This window comes from Cebidichthys violaceus, unplaced genomic scaffold, assembly GCF_023349555.1.
Source record: "Cebidichthys violaceus isolate CVI_PGR_0920_01 unplaced genomic scaffold, fCebVio1.0.p SCAF_57, whole genome shotgun sequence".
NCBI lineage: Eukaryota > Metazoa > Chordata > Actinopteri > Perciformes > Stichaeidae > Cebidichthys > Cebidichthys violaceus.
This window is the reverse complement of record NW_027176783.1, coordinates 806,100-826,582: the sequence shown is the minus strand read 5'-3', so window position 1 is coordinate 826,582 and position 20,483 is coordinate 806,100. Positions and strand designations below refer to the sequence as shown.

Here is a 20,483-nt window from a genome sequence, read left to right as displayed (position 1 = left end):
TTACTTCTGTAAAACATCAGTTCTTCTTCCTGAAACACAGAAAACTGAATCAAATCAGAGAGCTCTGTGGTGTTTTCAGTCCCGCAGTGCATCATGGGAGACCAGGTTACCTGCTCTCGTTATTCTCTCAGGTGTCTCTCAGGTGTTCAGTCGCCCGTTTCCTCGTTCTTTGTCACCGGATCTTTGTTGCCGCTCCAGAACCGAGCTGAGGTTCGGTTCCTCCTCCGGCCTGAACCCGTTCACCCGGTACCGGTACCGACACCCAGACGAACCGTGACCTCACTGAGAAGTTGTCACCTGTGTGACGGAGACACCTGTTCACCTGTCGCCGCCATGTCAGCGGGACGGTGACGGCCGCGGAGCGCGAGACTCTCCGGGCGGAAAGCACGCGACAAGAAGACAGAATAAATAATAATATTAATAATCTTAAAAGAGACTCTTTACAGAAACATGGATTTTCTGGATTCAGGAGAGAAGTTCAGCCCGAGAAAGGTGAGCCGCTCACCTGTAATGTGACGTCACAGCCCACAGGTCCGTCGGTTTCACCTGAAACCAGAACCAGGACCGGGTTTCCGTCAGAAAACCTGGTTCCTGTGGTCCGTACTGGTTCACAGAGCAGGACCTGCTGGTTTTAATGGTGTAATGTGATTTGTAATAATCCATATTTAATATCTATCCTGATGGTTTCTGATCGATTACAGTAAAACACAACATTCCTCAGAGATGAAACTTTAAAAATGATCAAATAAATGAATTCAATATGTGATAGATGTGAAACCCGTCAACTCATTTAATCAATGAATTAGTTGAAAGAAAATCAATCACAATTTTAATAAGTAATAGTGGTGGAAAGTAACTTTAAAGTAAATTAACTCAAGTATTATACTTACAGTAAGTACAATTTCAGGTACTTTATACTTCACTACATATCAGAGTACTTTTTACTGCCACCACGTGTATTTAATAACTTTAATTATTTTACAGATTCAGATTATTAAAACAAAATATAATAAACTAATAAATGATGATGTATTATTACCGATTAAACTACCAGCAGTATATATGTGTGTGTGTGTGTGTGTGTGTATGTATATATATATATATATATATATATATATATATATATATATATATATTTGATGATGATGTTGTTAGCCTAGGTTATCACAAAGACTGGAAACAGGGGGAACTGCTAGCCTCCCCACAGCTTTGTGTGTGTGTGTGTGTGTGTGTGTGTGTGTGTGTGTGTGTGTGTGTGTGAGTGTGTGTGTGAGTGTGTGTGTGAGTGTGATATCAGTGTGTTGTTTGACGTTGTGGTTTTGTTCCGGAGTGGAGGAGTGGAACAGGGTGTGGACCGACTCTTTAACACTCAGGACACGACACGCTGACACGACTCTCATCGGTAGTGAAAACATTCCTGTAACTACACCCTGTTTCACTTTCACACAGAGGAACAGGTTCACACACACACACACACACACACACACACACACACAGAGAGAGACTGGAGAGATTTCATCTAAAATCTCTTCATTTGACACGTCTCACATAAAACATCACCAACATGACTGACTGAGCTGCAGGAGGAGATACAAGAGAGGTTGTTCAAATCTAAATATTTTCAATGTTATTAACATTCCATTGTTTTCCAATGTGTATAAAAGAAACTAAAGACATTCATGTCTTTCAGTATAAAACTCAGTTTAAAAGATAGAAACCGTGTTAATCTGTAAAAACCCACTCGGGTCAAACAGATCTGGTCCCAATGAAACCAACAACCAGCTGGTGTTTTACAGTGAACACAGTTCAAATGTGTGGATCTACCCCACCCCCCTTCCCGGTCTCTCTCTCTCTCTCTCTCTGCAGGACCAGGACTGGGACACCACCCTCCAGTTCCTGCCGGCCTCGGACACCAAGCAGCTGGAAAAGAAGCCGGGCCAAAGGAAGAAGCTGTGGATCGGAGTCGGTCTGCTGCTGTCGGCTGCTGCTGTGGCTCTGCTGAGCGGACTGCTGGTCTGGCACTTCCACTGTGAGAGGATTTAAAAAACAACAACCTTTATTTAAACACGAGGTGAACAGGGAGGGAGAGTGATGTCGTCCTGTTATCGGTCTGGAGGCAAACATACGGCGTTAATGAGCTGATCAATGAAACTTCTCTCTGAACTCAAACTCGTTGATGTGGAAATGAAACAAGAGAAGGTCTGAGATTTAAAAACCTCCGTCTGCAAGGTTTCTTTCAACAAACGTTTATAGGAGCTGTAAGAAAACCTCAGATTTTCATCTTTCCGACGGTCCTTGAACACATCATGTGAGACAAACGCTTCCGTCGGAAAAATAAACCAAAACTAATCTTAAAGTGATATTTCATCACAAACATTTTATTCTTCATGTTGTCATTATGAACCTCTCCTCTAATAAAACGTTCACTTTAACCAGAACCTCAGTGAAACTATGACGTCATGATTGATTCATCTGAGACCAACAGTCATGTGACCAGAAATCAGAGAAACTCTGACTGATATGAAGGAAGTGAACACAGAGAGGAGACAGGAGAGAGGAGACAGGAGACAGGAGAGAGGAGAGGATGTTGTGCATCTTGTGATCTTATTTTTGTTATCTTCTTTGATAAATGAGATTTGGTGCTCATGTGAAATGATTGTTCCGTTAAAGGTTTGTTGCTGCAGGTTTCACGTTGTTCTGCTCTTCTGTTCTATGAGGAAGGAAAAGATTTTTATTAATGATGATGATGATGGGAGGGTCAGGCTCCACCACATTGATCTTTATGATATTCATATTCACATGAAGGACCAATGACTCTCTCTTCAGTACGCAGAGACGTCAGAGTGAAGAAGCTCTACATCGGCTCCATGGAGATCAAGAACCAGCCTTTCCTGCCGGACTATGAAGACCCCGGCAGTCCGAAGTTCTCTCACCTGGCCTCTCTGGTCAGCAGACAGGTGACCAGTTCCTTCAGTGTGAAACACTTCTGCTTCAGAGCTTCCTCTGTTCTGTACTTCTCTATTTGTTGATGTGATTGTGACGACACTGGACAGACATTATCGTTTCTATATTTATTGGGTTATTTATGACCTTTTTCTCTTTCAGCTGAAGCTGATTTACTCCAAAAACTCAGTGCTGGCTAAACACTTCAAAGGCTCCACAGTCCAGGCCTTCAGGTACGCATCGCAAACTTCAAGGAACATCAACCCTAAAGCAGCCAGACGTTGTACACTAAGAAGTACAACATGTACCTCTGAGCTGTAGTACAGTAAGGAGTACAACATGTACCTCTGAGCTGTGGTACACTAAGAAGTACAACATGTACCTCTGAGGTGTAGTACAGTATAAAGTACAATATGTACCTCTGAGCTGTAGTACAGTAAGAAGTACAACATGTACCTCTGAGGTGTAGTAGAGTATAATGATATATTGATGATAGAATATTGATGTAGTATAAAGTACTGTACTTGGATATGATATCATTATTGTAGAACTAGGGTCATTGATAATTAATCATTGATTATTTATTGCTTCTTCTCTTTTCATGCTGTTGAGACTTCCTACAGATGTTTCAAAGTAAAAGTCGTCCAGGAACAGGGAGTACTTCTGTACTCTGGACGGAGCTAGGCTAGCTGTTTCCCCCTGCTTCCAGTCTTTATGCTAAGCTAGGCTAACCTCGGAAAAGGAAGGAAGATAATTCCATATAAATGATATATTGTATAAAGAGGAAGCTCCTCGTCTCTCCTGTTGTGTCTGCAGTGAGGGGGACAGCGACGGCGGCGAAGGCGTCGTGGCGTATTACCAGTCGGAGTTCGACGTCCACGTCCTCCAGCAGGCGTCGCTGGACGAAGCCGTCGAGTCTCTGGAGCCGACAGAAAGTCAGCAGAAACAAGGACGAGTGCTGCTGAGACCCACCGACGCCCTGAACGTCAACAACGTCATCTCACGAGGTCTGACCGCCCATACTGCCATACCATAATAATCCAGCTCATCATTCAGTTCTGTCAGCACTGAACTTTACTGCTGTTTACAACACAGAGCAATAATTCTGATTCAAGTCCATCAACAGCGACACCTGCAGGACAGAAAGAGAAGTGTGTGTGTGTGTGTGTGTGTGTGTGTGTGTGTGTGTGTGTGTGTGTGTGTGTGTTCTATCTCTTTAATCTGAGACATTTTATTCATGCTAATCTGTTAGCGGCTAAACCACGTACAAAAAAAGAAACATTTATTTTTTATAATAAATTAATAAATTTGAGTGCAAAGTCTTGAATATGAATTTAACAATAAAATAAATAATTTTCCTGAAGGAAGTTAACAATATGTGAAACTACTTAAAAACTACTACTACTATTATTAAAACTATTACTACTAAAGGCATCAAAACACTTGATACCTGTGTTTATGTTTGTCTAGTGTGTATGTATGTACGTATGTGTGTATGTGTATCAATTTATTTATATCTATCTATCTATCTATCTATCTATCTATCTATCTAGCTAGCTAAGTGGATAGTGCAACAAGAGACATCAGTAGAAAACAAAACCCTACAATAAATACAGTAAAGTTATAATGAAAAAGTAAATTGCAAAAAAACAACCAAAGCTAAATATACAATAATATACATAAAACATACAGGTATAATAACATAGTATGTATAGAGTTAGATGTGGTGCTGATGCAGTTTGGTGGAGCAGCACTGATGTTCTATTGTTTTATTGATGTGAAATGTTTTCTGTCTCAGTGAGAGCAGAGGATCACAGCTCGCTGATTGTACTGTTCAGGTTAAAGTGGTTCAACAATCTGAGCTGCAAATGTCTGTGAAAGAGTTTTAAGCGCTTTTGTTTCAATGACTTCTCCTTCCTGTCCACAGCGATCGACCCACGCATGACGAGGAACTCTTTATTTGGTGAGAAACGTTGAGGGAAGTCTTTCTGTCCAGTTCTTTCAAAGTAAAGTCACAAAGTTTAGAGGAAGTCTTCATGTCTCAGGATGTTTTATTCCACAAACTAAATTTGACTTATTGACAATAAATGATGTGATTGTAAAGTAATTAGACAATAAGTGACCTTCCATAGTTGAGTTAAACCAGGAGTCCGGTTTAGTCAAATCATTTCTTTCCTTTTTTTCTTTTTATTTCCAGTGAAGAAGCAGTTCAACCTCCACGTCAGCTCAGCGGGGGTCGTCCAGTCTCCGGGGTTCCCCGACTCTTCGTACCCACCCAACGTCTACCTTCAGTGGAGGCTGAGGGCCGACCCGGGCCACCGAGTCCGCCTGGACTTCCACACCCTGATCCTGGAGGACGACTGTCAGAAGGACTTCATCCAGATCTACGACTCGCTGGCTCCGATACAGAAGCGGGTCCTGACAGAGTGAGGCACAGACCGTTGACCTGGTAGAGGTTGAAATCCTTCACTGAGCTGTTGAGTTTGAAGAAGCTTTTCATTATCTGTTGAACACAAAGTGAGACGTTAAACCAGCGGAGGTCAGCTGACACCAGATGTTCAGCTGCTGTTAACATGAACCTTTTGAAATATGTGGCCCAGATATGAGGTGTTGTTAGTGATATGTGGACTTTTCTTACAGTGTAGAAATGTGTCAAAGTTCTAAATGACTAAAAACTAACTTTATTAGAGACACATGTACGATCTAGTTCAGTCCAACTTTATCTTTTACTTTTATCCTCCTTAACACTCCTTAACAAAGACGCACACAATTTTATTTTATTTATTTTATTTATTTTATTTATTTTATTTATTTTATTTATTTTAAAAATAGGGTACAATTATATAAATAAGTATATATATAATATATATATATATATATATATAATATAAGTATATAAATAACGATATTAATAAATACATTAATAAATAAATACATGTATTTGTGAAATTGTTAAATAAGTGAATCAATAAATCATTCATTCATTCATTGCGTTAATAAAGAATTAATTAAATTGAATTAAATTTAAAAAACTGCACTCTGAAGTTGGTTTATTTGTGATAGTTAAAGGTGGTGTTCTTTATAAAGATATGTTTCTAATACACCATCAATAACTATGATCTTTATGCTGAAACACTTAGTTCTGACTCCAATCAGCTAAAACCAGTATTATTTGACTTCACCTGGTCTGTTCGAGTAGCAGCACCTCCTTCATGTCTCTGTGGTTCCTCCTCAGGCAGTGTGGGTACCCTCATGACTCCTTGTCCTTCCTGTCCTCTGGAAACGTCCTGCTGCTGGTCCTGATCACCAGCGAGGAGAAGAACTTCCCCGGCTTCAGAGCCAACTACTCCCAGATCCCTGCAGCTCAACAAAGTACGGCAGGAAGTACAGAACCAACGGTGATCAGTTATTGACGTTCTTAGTAGAACAACACCAGAAGTTGTTTTTTATGAATGAGTCACATTTAGTTTTCTCAATGCAGGTGTGCTGATCTATCTAACGTATAGTCTAATATGTTATATAATATATTATCTAATATATAATCTATTTCTAGAATCTTTGGAAGACAAGCCAAAGAGTTAGGAAATTAACCGGCAACATAAATGCAAATTTATACGTAAAATATTATTATTAGTGAATTTTGAACGCGTTATTTTATTGTTTTATGTGACAAGCTGGATATCTTTAGGTTTTGGATTGTTGGTTGGACAAAACAAGACGTTTGAAGACATCGCTTTGTGAAAAAAATATTTTTATTGACCAAAACGATCAACAATCTATTCAACCAAAAAAAGCAACTCCACATTAATCCATGAAAATAAAAGTGATAATAAATAAAGATCATTTTAGTTGCAGCGACCCGACTGCAGTTCTCCTTTGTTCCCATCTTCCATTTTTGTTGCAAAAAAAAAAAAATCCCCTTATTTTATATATTTAATATCCACTCAGATGGAGAATGTCTCATGTGCTAACGTTAACTAGAAAATACATAAACTATTCACATCCCAAATTTGACGTTTTCAAGTGCACATCAGCTTCTTTACCATACATTTACAGTACCTGGAGGTATTTCATCACCTGGAACAAAGGATTTCATTGGTTTAATATAAATATATCCATAGGCTGAAAAAGTTGAGGTCCGTCCAAATATTTTTTTTGCCCGTACACATGTTCATCAAGAATTCATTAGAAACCACAAAATCCTTTTTTTTTTATGAATTTTTGTGCGAATTGTATGAAAATCTGAATTGTCTGTGAAACTTAAAATCAGATCACTGCACTAGAACCCACACAATCATACATGATTCCAGATTCTTGATATCATTGGATTTTACTCCACACACTTGCAGATGTGTTCTTGTGCTTTGATTTAAAAACTGAAAAACATAAGATTTTAAAGAAGTTAAATTGCATCAGTTGTTTCAGAGTATTTGACTCGTTTTAACCTCCTGAGGTTGCATCTCTATCTTCATGATCATTGTACCTTCAAAGGGAAACCAGTGAATTGATTCTGCTGGAGTCTCCTAAATGTCTAAGATGTCGGTGTGAAATGTCCGTCTTGTTGTTCAGAGTGTGGAGGAACGCTGACTGAAGACAAAGGCTCCTTCTCGTCACCTTACTTCCCCTCCAACTATCCTCCAGAAACCGAATGTGTCTGGAACATCGAGGTAAGTCCACATTTTTATTGTTCTAATGAGAAAAGGGCGTTACAGCAAAGGTCATTAAAGTCTTATCTCATTTAGAATGAGTTTCACTTGTTTTTGTCTTATCTTTGTTGTCTCTGTGATCTTTTTCAGGCCCCAGAAGAAAAGTTTTTGAAGGTTCAGTTCAAGACGTTCTCCTTGGGAAACTACAGCAGCCAGTGTCGCAATGATTATGTGGATGTCAGCGGTAAAAGGTCAGCATTCAGGGTTTTTGTTTTTACTTCAGGATCTTTCAGATATGTCTCTATCACCTATGGTCTGATACGTCTCTATCACCTGTGGTCTGATACGTCTCTATCACCTGTGGTCTGATACGTCTCTATCACCTGTGGTCTGATACGTCTCTATCACCTGTGGTCTGATATGTCTCTATCACCTGTGGTCTGATATGTCTCTATCACCTGTGGTCTGATACGTCTCTATCACCTGTGGTCTGATACGTCTCTATCACCTGTGGTCTGATACGTCTCTATCACCTGTGGTCTGATATGTCTCTATCACCTGTGGTCTGATATGTCTCTATCACCTGTGGTCTCATAGGTCTCTATCACCTGTGGTCTGATACGTCTCTATCACCTGTGGTCTGATACGTCTCTATCACCTGTGGTCTGATACGTCTCTATCACCTGTGGTCTGATACGTCTCTATCACCTGTGGTCTGATACGTCTCTATCACCTGTGGTCTGACTTGTCGGACATTTGACTCAAACATGAGGGTTTAGATACGACAATGGTGACTGGGCGAGTATGCTATGGCTCAGACATGATGTCATTAAACTCGTTTTTAACCTCTTTGACTGAGTCATGACCTTTGACTCGCCAATATGGGACAAAGTCAACAGTAACCAACAAGTCAAGACCAACAAGTCAAGACCCACAGGTCAAGACCCACAAGTCAAGACCCACAAGTCAAGACCCACAAATCAAGACCCACAGGTCAAGACCCACAGGTCAAGACTAATAGGTCAACTTGCAGACTAATAAGGTTCAAGTCTAAAGTTATATCCCAAATGAAGAACTACAATGTTATAGTCAAAAGTCCCAGAACAAGACAAACTAGTTACAATTTGATCAGCAAATCAACACCAACAAGATCAATCTAGAATCAGAAATGGTTTAATGGTTTATTAAGGAATTTGACTGGTTATGATTTAAAAAGTCCCAACCAACAGCAGCAAGATCCAATCCAGAATCCGAATCAGAAATGGTTTATTGGCAAGTAGGTTTGCATATACAAGGAATTTGACTGATGATGATTAAAAAGTGCTAACCAAAGTCCCAGTCCGAAGTCAACACCAACAAGTTTCAAGTCAACAACAGGTTCCAAGTCCTAAACTTGTTTTGTGTTCTAAACAAGTCATTATTATTAGTAACTTTCACAACACTATTAGTGATCCTCTACAGATTGAAGTTTATTGTACCGGATCCATAACTTGTTGTTGAGTGTTGAATTGAATACTTTGTCTGTCCAGCCACCAAGATATCCTCAGGTAGAGTCATAGAGTCAGAAACTGTCTTCTTTGTGTCTCTGTGTCGTAGACTGTGTGGCAGAAAATTAAAAAGCAGCGTGATCACCAGCCGAAGCAACATGATGACCATCAAATTTAACTCTGACTCGTCCTACGTTGACCAGGGCTTCACCGCCGAGTACGAAGCCTTTGTCCCAAATAATCGTAAGACTGATTTATTTTAATTCAATTTCTGCTGTTTTAATCCAATACCAATTCTGTCCACTTTCTCGGGCATGCCTTCAGCTTTGAGATTTATTCCCTTCCTTTGTGTCGATTTCACTGTTTGATGTCATTGATCAGCTTGTCCTGGGAGGTTCCAGTGCACCAACAACCTGTGCATCAACAAGACTCTGCAGTGTGACGGCTGGAACGACTGTGGAGACGGCAGCGACGAGGACAACTGCAGTGAGTCCAAACCGTCGACTGTGGACGCATTTTGTTTTTATAAACCAATAATATGTGAACAGGATTGATTGTTTTCAGCTTTCAGCCACATCTCACATCCTACTGCTGTAAACCGATGAAAAGTGACCAGCTGTTTAAGGAAATTACTGATGAAACTCTAGATTTGTGTTTGTAAAGATTTACGTCTTCAGTAGGAACCAATGGGCTTGGAACTGAGAGACACAGACAGGAAGTCAGACGGTATTGAGAGACAAGCTAACACACATTTGTTTTATTTATGTTTTGTGTCTCGGCGCAGAGTGCGAGGCGTCTCAGATGGAGTGTAAAAATGGCCGCTGTAAACCGAAGTTCTGGGAGTGCGATGGGTTCGACGACTGCGGAGACAAAACCGATGAGGAAAACTGTGGTGGGTTGAACCGGAGATGTTGACAAATAAAATAACTGCTGATAATCCTCCAGCTGGAAAGATATTTATGCACAAATCAATAGAAAATTGTGAGCATCTCACTGTTGGAGATGTTTCTTTTTCTTTTGTAGTAAAATGCAAACCAGGAGAGTTTTCCTGCAGAAACAGCCGCTGCATCCCAGAGAAGTTACAGTGTAACGGAAAGGACGACTGCTCAGACGGATCGGATGAGTCCACATGTGCGAAATGTAAGCGACGACTCTCTTTACTCGAATCAATGCTTCACTCCCACTGCTGTGATTGGCTCGTGGGTGACAAAAAACGCCCACTTCTTCTTCTTCTCTACTTTCTCAGTGCACTGTACTTCATCATAAGGAAACACACAGAAATAGGAAACAGCAGTAAACAACAGTAAACCAAGATGAGCTTTATGTTATCACACGTCCAATTATGAGGACGTGTGGACGTTCATGATGGCAGTTCAGGCGCACATAAATGGAAATGCGTGTGAAGTTCTACATAACCACCTCGCCTACGACATAAAGGGCAACAGATTTATCTCTGGTATCCCAGACAGCTTCTTCCTTTTTTAAAGCTCCATATTTACACAGTCTCTGATTTTAACTGAGACATTAGTAGTCTCCAAACTTGATGACATCACTGTGACATCATCAGGACATTTTCATAGGAGGATTTTCACAAGGACTCACCAGAATAAGGAGATACAACTTGTGTCAGACTGATGGAGTGACCCTTTAAACACACTAGTTAGTTCCTTCATTAGTAGTAGTAGTGTGAGTAGTAGTGTGAGTAGTAGTGTGAGTACTGACACTGTGTCTCTGCTGTCGTTCAGCTCTGGTGTTGCAGCAGTGTTCAGAGTTCACCTTCCGCTGCAGGAACGGACGCTGCATCAGTAAACTGAACCCAGAGTGTGACGGAGAGCGGGACTGTGAGGACGGCTCTGATGAGGACGACTGCCGTATGTTGAGACACACACACACACACACACTGACATTTGTATGATTTAGTAGTTATTTTTGTGTCTCCATGTTTGTATTGTATTGTGTGTTTTTCAGACTGCGGGACGAAGCCGTACCGGAGCTCTCGTATCGTTGGCGGTCAGGCGTCCCGGGAGGGCGAGTGGCCGTGGCAGGTCAGCCTCCACATCAGAGGCACCGGTCACGTGTGCGGAGCGTCGATGTTGAATAACCGCTGGATGCTGACCGCCGCTCACTGCGTCCAGGACAACGGACCAAACAAGTAGGAGCTCAAATACACAGAGAAGTTCAGCAGAACACATCTTTAAAAGCCTTTCATTATCAGTGATGAGTGCAAACTAATATATGCAGTATACCGAACCGTGTGTGTGTGGACACAGGTACTCCCAGGCGGACCAATGGGAGGCCTTGCTTGGTCTGCATGTGCAGAGTCAGACCAACGAGTGGACGGTGAGGAGGAACGTGAAGCGGATCATCGCTCACCGCGACTACAACCCCTTCACCTACGACAACGACATCGCTGTGATGGAGCTGAGCGCCAACGTCACCCTCAACCAGAACATCTGGCCCATCTGTCTGCCCTCCGCCACCTACGACTTCCCAGCAGGCCGAGAGGCGTGGATCACGGGCTGGGGGGCCACCAGAGAGGGAGGTGAGTTAACACTTCAACGCTTCTGTCTGAACGCTCGCTCACAGGAAGTGAAGTGCTTCCTGTTTTTGAGTTTGAAATGACACAGAAGTCAAATGTTTTGATTGACAGGTGATCTTCAAGGAGCGCAGAGCTGAAACACGCCGACGTTTTGATAATACATGTATTGATACAGATGAACTTCACAGGACAAAGGCAAAAGGAAACAACCAGATTTAATGATGCTTGATTATTGATCAGTACATATTGATTGAAGAGGTTTAAACTGTGATTAGATCAGCTGATGTTTCAACAGTAACTCCAGACTAACCTTCTGTTTCTACTGTGAAGTCTGAAGAAGAGCTTTGATCAAGTTAACTCCAGCTTGTTCTAGGCTGCTTTTATTGTGAAAGTCTTGACACTGAAACAGGAACCTGTTCCTGTTTAAATCTAAGCTTCCAAACTGTAGTTTTAGTCTAAAACATGTTCCTTAATATTTGATCATCAGGCCTGGCTGCGACCGTCCTGCAGAAGGCGGAGGTTCGGATCATCAACAGCACGGTGTGTAAGAGTCTGATGGACGACGAGGTCACCGACAGGATGCTGTGTGCCGGCGTCCTCAAAGGAGGCGTGGACGCCTGTCAGGTAACACTAATCACACAACAGGCATGAGATGGAAACACTCCTAGAGAAAGATCACGATAATCTGCACTCACTCAAACCAAGCATATGCCACATTCATGTCATAGTGATTAGACCAGGAGACAACATCTGGTTCTGAAGAGTGAAGCCAAAGCTTCACATGTTAAAGCTGCGTTCTCTCTAGTGTCCACCAGGGGGCGACTCCTCTGGTTGTATAGAAGTCTAGTCTAAAATGACTCTACTTCTCTCTTGATTTATTCCCTCAGTAAACATTGTAAACATGAGTTTATGGTCTCAATCTCTAGTTTACAGTCTTCTTCAATACAGCATGATGTTCATTTAGTACATTATGCTCCATTTAGAGTCAAACAGACCATAAAGAGGGGATGCTTTAGGGGCGGGGCTACACGCTGATTGACAGGTCTCTACCGTGGCGTTTTCCGGTCCGGAAGTTGTCCGTGTTTTTGTTTTACAACTTGTCACTTCTGGTTGCCAAAAATCAAGATGGCCGACAGCTAAAAACCAAGATGGCGACGTCCAAGAACCAAGATGTCTTGTTCTTTCTCCAATCCACAGACACCGTGTGACACATCGAGACAATTACAGACTGCAGCTTATGAGAGATCCTGCTCTTAATCAAACTGATACTTAGAGAGTAACTCTGCACTAAAGTTAGTAGCTGACTTAGTAAATGAAATGTACAGTTACTTTATTACAATATATTTTCATCCTGGTCCCAGTTTATAGTTTTTATTTCAACAGAAGTTCCAGTATATCTGTCCTCTAAACCTTCAACGTATCTGTGATGACCATCACGTTCATCCTTACCCCCCCACTTTAACGTAAGAATGCAGCAGCAGTCAGCAGTGGAGAGCAGGGTCGCTTCAATTTCAGCTGGTAGAAAGACACATCGGGTCTAAAATGGGGAGTTTAGTTGCTCTTTAAAACCTGCCTCTTAGGACTAAAACCAAACCGTGATGCAGGTTTGGGTAAAACACTTCCTGTGCTGGATCCCCTGCAGAGTTGAAGCTGAAACTCTCCTCTCCGACTCTCTCAGGGCGACTCCGGCGGCCCGCTGTCCGTCACTGGCCCCAGTGGGCGGGTCTTCCTGGCCGGCGTGGTGAGCTGGGGCGACGGCTGCGCTCGCAGGAATAAACCCGGCGTCTACACCCGAATCACCAAATACCGCAGCTGGATCAAGGAGCAGACGGGAGTGTAGGGCTGAATGAGACGGTTTCCATCGATGTTCACAGCAGAATCTGTGGATCAAACATTCATTGTAAAGTCTTTTTAAGTTTACAAATCATCTATAATTCAACAAAGCAGAAACTGAGAACTCCTTACTGTCTTTTTTTTAAGTCAGTCACAACTTGATTGTCTCCATTTCATGATAATGAAGATCTTAACAATATTATAGTAATAATATTAAGTGCACTTTCTCCTGGCATAATGAAATGTAGAAGTTGAACTTGGCAGTTAAGATAATTATAATTAAATGTTAATGATAATTCATTAACATTTACAACTGCCAACTTGATGGATTATTGTAATGTAACGACCCTTTATTGGTGAATTAGTACCATTTACTATCATGTATGAATTATTAACTTTTGTTGAAACTAGTGGCTCAACAGCCAGAGTGAGTTTGAACAAAGAAACGTACTTAAAAACGTGTAAATGTAAAGTGTGATCGCGTCGGGCAGCAGGGATATCCTCATGTACATGTTTTCTATGAAATACTTTGAAATACTTTTTAGGCGTAAATAGTTTGTCATTGAAACACTTGAAGACCGTCTTGTAAATAATGAAAATATTCTCAGGGTATAAAAGAAAACTCTTAAATATTCTGAGTTCCAGCCGCAAACATGAGCTCAGTCAATCTTCAGCCGAGTGAATGTTTGAACAGGTTCAGTTTGTGTTCTTGGGTTTAGATAATATGCTCAGAACTACAGTTGCTCAATAACTGTAGCAGTGAATCTGACTCTCTGAGTTAAACCGGATCAACCGGTGAAGTTGAACCGCTCTCAGAACAAAAGGTTCACTTCACTGAATCCCATCAGCTGACTTCCTCCTTCAAACACATTTAGAGGTTTGTTGTGATTAAATTGAGAATTACTCCAATAGATTTAGAAGTCTTATCAATAAGTAGCATGTTGTCATCTGAAATAATAATAATGTTTAATTTCTCTATTGGTGCCAATAACGTACAAGCTTAGAACATCTTGGACGTGATCCAGCCAACAGTCAACAAGATGTGATGTGGAGGATCAGTTGTAGAAAAACTGAAAAGTCATCTATCTCTGATGAACAGGTCCCAAGTTCCTTTGTGATCCAAACAGGGTTCCTCACTTCACCCAGAAAAAGAACCTTTAAAAAATGAACCTCCAAAGACTCTTTCAGGTCTTATGACTTTATCATGAAGGAGCTCCTCAGGGAACCTTCCTGGATCCTCTAGGGATTCCCACAACACGAGCTGATATACCAGAGTTGATTTGTGTTTTTACCACGCCGTCACTGTTTAATAGAATAACAGAGCTACAGCATATTTAAAGGAACCCTCAAAGGTTCCTGAAAGCTCTGTTGCACGTCAGGCTACTCTAGAATAAGTGCTTTACAGAACAAAACAAATGGAACAAAAACTTTTAGAGTTGCAAAAAGTTAAGATTAAAGTCATATAAACCATTTTCAATGAATCAAATATTGGACAATTGGTGCCAGTAACTAATTGTTATTGATGTGGGTCAGTTTTAGAACTCAATCATGATTGCTTTAAAAGCCTTTTACTAGGCTACATAAGACATTTTAGTTTTTCCACTGGTGTCAGAGAATTGTCTTCTCTGTGTTAAGGTTTGAGCAGAATGACCTCAAAGCCGCTGTTCTGTTACATTTCTTGTTTTTGTATTCATGTTTGCACTCTTTTCTGCTGAATGTATTTATTTGTACAGTGTTTTCCTAGTTATATTTTTAGTTGGGTTGCAGGATAATTAACCACTTTTAAAGATATAGCAACATGATTCAAAGGAAAACGCTTCTCTGCAGTATGAACATTTTTTATTTAGTTTGGGGATTTAAATTCATTTTAAGATTAAACAGACAAACACAGGTTTAGGTGAATGTACTGGACTCACTAATTTACAGAGTAGACAAATAGAAATATAGAAATGTTCTTGTTTTTTAATGTTTCTCTGTTAACTGACAAGTCTCAAGCAATAAAAAAACATTCAGTCATTATGATCATCCGTTCAGCTAGTGAAGAAAATAGAAGATCAAAAGATCAGAGTGACTGGAGAATAAGGCCCGGCCTGTTGCACAGATTGTGAGTTTTGATTTCAAACAGATAATTACAGATACATGTTTTTTTCATAATTATTATAATTCACTGTTTGGAATAAAATATTTGTTATCCATGTGAGTCGTGTCAGTCCAAAGAGTTTCTTTGTGTGATGGGTTGTTTTTTTGTGTATATGCATTATGAGTTATTGTTGTACCTTAACTGCTAAAGCAAACATGTTTTTTGCATTTGCAACCACAGAGCTTCTGCTGCATTTGCACCTCGACATCCGGTCTGTCATGTGAGACGGTAGAATGCAGCAGCTTTCTTCTGTTAACAGGATATATATATTTGTGTTTCCTCTTCGTACGCTCAGAGGTTTCAAGCAGCTCTCAGCAGTTAATACAAACTTTGTTGCAGCAAAGATGAAGAACAACTTCCCAGGTTTTGCTCTCGCACAACTCGGCACCTTTGTTGCGATCGTTGTGATTTTTATTCACAATGATGTTCTTGACAAGGATCTGGAGTGTAACTGTGAAAATAAAGCTCTTGGCTGCATTTCCTACATGGCTATGCCATGTGTTATTTTATTTCTTTTACAACTATGGATGGAGAGGATAGTGAGATGTGTCTGTAGAGAAGACAAGAAGATTTATTATCGTTACATATTACGAAAGCTTGTGAAGGCAGTTTTCATAAGCCTGCTGTGGGTCATATCAGTGTTAATCGATGGAGACTGGTACGTTTGCTGTAAGGATGATAGAAAGTTAACCTGCAAAAAAAGAGAAAACAACGTCACAGCTGAGGAACAGACGATCATCGCTCAACTGAAAATCTACTCATGGGTGAGTTTCTTTTCTTTTATCACATCATGGGAGTCTGTGTTCTATCATCAGTACAAAGTAATGTTCTACACGGAGGATCAGAATTTATTTCATGTTTTTATCTTGAGTTTCTATCAAGAATATCTTGAGCGTTTATAGTCTTGTGTTGTTGAGATGATTCTCTCGAGGTGACGTGATAATATGAAGCCATTAACTCTGGAAAATAAAGATTCTTATCCAGAGGCCAACAGATAATTCTACTACACCGTTTAACGACCGACACCCCACTGTACTCGTCAATTTAGACATTTTGATTTTTCTTCTATAACTCGTCTTCTTTCAGACTAGAGGAAATAAAACATTTATTTTATACTTTATTTATTTACGTCTGTAGATTTCTACTAAATTCACCAAAAGTTACCATTAAATAATGCCTCATTTGCATATTTAAACTAGTGCTGGGCAACGCTTAACATTTTTAATTGCAATTAATCGTGATTAATCTCATTGTTTTGTGCAAAATTCAATAATGAATTCGAAAGTAGTGTATTGCGCACTTTTATTTTAAAGTACTGCTATATGAACAAAAGTACAATAACATTTGGTTTGAAATACTTTCAACAGATCAGGTTCTTTTTAACAGCAGTATTCTTCACACAGTAGTTATAATACAGTTATAATGATTCTGATCATAGATATACTCTATCTTCATGTGTAATAGATGTTTAAATATACATCTTGAAAACTGTAAACCTATCTACGTCATGTTTTTATGTTTGTTAAATTATCAGTAGGATAACTAAATGATATGATTATTATACATATTCCAAAGAAAAACACTTTAAAAACTCTACAAACATCATTTAAATTAATCATTTATTTTGTTGTTTGGTATTTTGGTCACACATATGCAGCGCTGAGTACCGTGTACTATGTGTGGTATTAGTTATAAATGTACGTGCTGAGTACCGTGTACTATGTGTGGTATTAGTTATAAATGTAGGTGCTGAGTACCGTGTACTATGTGTGGTATTAGTTATAAATGTACGTGCTGAGTACCGTGTACTATGTGTGGTATTAGTTATAAATGTACGTGCTGAGTACCGTGTACTATGTGTGGTATTAGTTATAAATGTACGTGCTGAGTACCGTGTACTATGTGTGGTATTAGTTATAAATGTACGTGCTGAGTACCGTGTACTATGTGTGGTATTAGTTATAAATGTACGTGCTGAGTACCGTGTACTATGTGTGGTATTAGTTATAAATGTACGTGCTGAGTACCGTGTACTATGTGTGGTATTAGTTATAAATGTACGTGCTGAGTACCGTGTACTATGTGTGGTATTAGTTATAAATGTACGTGCTGAGTACCGTGTACTATGTGTGGTATTAGTTATAAATGTACGTTGGTACATAGAGGGTGATAAGAAGCTGTACGTGGAGGGACTTAGGACCCAGGGGAATGTAGGTGACGGACACAGGAAGAGACGGAAGAGACGTCACACAAACAGCTGTTCACCGCTCACTGCCCGGTGTTACGGTCTAACCAATGCGTCTGTTGTCGTCGTAGTTACGGCAGCTGTTGGAAATTGACGCATTAGTCTGAAGGTCTCCAGTTAACAGGGTCCCTGGTTAAACCGGAACACCGGTTCTTGTGTTAAAAATGTCCACTTAATAACAAAAAAAAAATTGCGTTAATGCGCAATAAAATAATTGTCACCGTTAATTAATTAATGCGTTAACGCGATAAATTGCCCAGCACTAATTCAAACAAACCCTCTTTTTCAGGTTATCGGCATGATTATGATCTTAGTTCTCCTTGCAGTGGCTGTCATCATGTCATGTTGTGAAAGGGTGAAATGCTGCAATGACAAAGAAAGTCTGTACGACAAACTTCTTTTGGACGAGGAGGAAAATGTACTGAAAGAGATTTTGACACCAGCAGCAAAAAAACGGTTGATTAAAGAAATCAAGATAGAAATCTGTAAAGAAGAATGGGGAAGAGAAGCGATTGGAGAATCCGATGCATCTCCTGGAGCAGCAACCCGGGTAAAGAACCAACACCACCTGTTGGCGTCATGTTGAGCTTCATGTGTCTTTGTCATTTCATCTGGATTTTAGAGGCTTTAGCGCTCCTTCACTTTCATCCACACTGAAATATCTCTGATATCTGATGGATTGTCATGAAACTTGAGACATCATGTTGGTGATCTTCTGACTCCTTTTTCTAGCAACAATGTCAACAGAAAGAAACATCGAGCAGGATTCTTATTCAAACTCTGAAAAGTGAATCATGTGTGTGTGTGTGTGTGTGTGTGTGTGTGTGTGTGTGTGTGTGTGTGTGTGTGTGTGTGTGTGTGTGTGTGTGTCAACAGACAACGGCCGGGGCAAATCCCGACGGGAGCAACATCAGGTGCAACAACTAAACTTTTAAAACAAACAGTTAATTGGTGGCTTTAAGAAAACAGACGGAAGAAAAACAAAAGAGAGGATGGATGATGTAACTGATATAATTTAAATTCTTTTAACTTTCACTCTTTTGTATGAAACTGTGCAGGTTGATGGACCAGAACAGACTTCAGCGGTTTGACATCAAAGGTGAATAATCCACCTCTATCATTCTATTCTACACAATTCAACCAATTCTGTCCCGTTTTAAATGCTGTAGTGATGTTTCATAAAGCTCATGGTACGAGAGACAGAAACATAGAAAAACGTGACAACAACTTTATATGTTATTGTTTCCTTTATGAAAATGAAAAAGTCTAAACTCTCTCTGTGTGAAACTGTTTACAGAACAGAATTCATCTGAGAGAACAGAACCAAGAGGTAAATCATCTGTTTACAGAGTTACACCGTTTTCTTTACACTGAAATCAATTCATCACATTATGAGTGACAGGTAACAGACAGGTATTGTCTGTCCCCTTTTTCATGGTGTATTTTGTTATATCACTATTATTATTAGTAGTAGTATTATATTATTACTCTGTCACAACATTTGACTTTCACTTGAAATTGTTGTGTCTCAACAGGAGGATCCTCTTCTGGGTCAGAAACCAGGTCCATCAGACGTGGATGTACATGTTTATAGAAGACAACACACTGCTGAGACTTTTGATAATTACCTCTAATCAGTAATCACCTGCATTGTTCTGATAATCTGCTTCAGGCTCTTGGATGCTTGTGTAAACAAGGAGATGTACTCATGACTTCTGGTGACTAGTAGTTCTCTTCAACACACTTCTTGTAAGTCGCTTTGGATAAAAGTGTCTGTTTAATGACTGTAATGTAATGTAATCATTATGTTAATCATCAGACATGGATTATTTCTTTTGTTGATTCTGTTATTTGTAATGACAGTAGAAACATGTTTTTGTAATATGATTTATATTCTCTGTATTCGACAGCTTTCTGCTCCCAGTACTCTGCTCAACTTAATCATGAGCTATAGTAACAGTTTTGATTTTCATCAATTAGCTTTTGCTTTCACAGCTAATAGTATGAAGTTAGCATGCTAACGTTCTGAGTTTCATCTGTATTTCTCTCATTCATAAACTTTCAGATGTGTGACGTTGGAGCAGTGGTTGATTTCTCTAAACAAGACACTGAAGAAGCTGAGGAGAAACTGTGAGAGAGAGAGAGAGAGAGAGAGAGAGAGAGAGAGAGAGAGAGAGAGAGAGATTCCCAGAAAAAGGTCAAGTTTTATTCTTCTGTTTCTGGCAACTCAGGTAATTCTCTTCATCAAACTCAAAAAGTCCAAAAGAACCAAAAAGCGTTCAAGAGCAGATAAAAGCTTCGCTCAACTGAACCGTATTAAAATCTCATCTTGGTGTGTCCTCGGTTTCACCGGCTCCCGGGTCTTCTTCCTGTCAGTCCTCCTCAGTCCGGCTCGGTCCTTTCCTTTACGCCGTTCTCCAGTCCAGGTCAGTTCTCTGCTCTCCTCCTGCAGCGCTCCAGTCCTGTGTTAATCAGGTGACTTAAACACCCACACCTGGGAGAGTGGAGAGTGGAGAGTGGAGAGTGGAGAGTGGAGAGGCCTTCTGGGAGTGTTTTTAATGGACTTAATTCATAACACATAGAACATGATTACAGTGACAAACTCAATGCTGTCCAGTTCAAGTAAGGATTCCTGTCCCCTTCAAATGGT

The 20,483-nt window shown here is 40.1% G+C and overlaps 1 protein-coding gene and 1 long non-coding RNA gene across 2 annotated transcripts; both read left to right on the top strand.

Moving 5' to 3' along the window:
- Positions 1 to 126: 126 nt before the first annotated feature.
- On the top strand, positions 127 to 15,648 carry st14b (ST14 transmembrane serine protease matriptase b). Its single transcript, XM_068732177.1, has 19 exons — positions 127 to 492; positions 1,867 to 2,029; positions 2,827 to 2,957; positions 3,106 to 3,176; positions 3,760 to 3,950; positions 4,871 to 4,906; positions 5,141 to 5,369; positions 6,179 to 6,315; positions 7,513 to 7,610; positions 7,740 to 7,840; positions 9,186 to 9,319; positions 9,458 to 9,562; positions 9,861 to 9,968; positions 10,100 to 10,216; positions 10,822 to 10,947; positions 11,045 to 11,228; positions 11,347 to 11,618; positions 12,103 to 12,239; positions 13,294 to 15,648. Exons 1-19 carry the CDS (start codon positions 451 to 453, stop codon positions 13,453 to 13,455), a joined length of 2,544 nt encoding a protein of 847 aa, XP_068588278.1. The 5' UTR covers positions 127 to 450; the 3' UTR covers positions 13,456 to 15,648.
- Positions 15,649 to 15,809: 161 nt separating this feature from the next.
- Positions 15,810 to 19,892, top strand: LOC137888717 (uncharacterized). The gene is made up of 6 exons (XR_011105180.1): positions 15,810 to 16,352; positions 18,123 to 18,383; positions 18,710 to 18,747; positions 18,892 to 18,932; positions 19,131 to 19,163; positions 19,369 to 19,892. It is a non-coding gene; the product is annotated as an uncharacterized lncRNA (long non-coding RNA).
- The last annotated feature ends 591 nt before the right edge of the window (positions 19,893 to 20,483 follow it).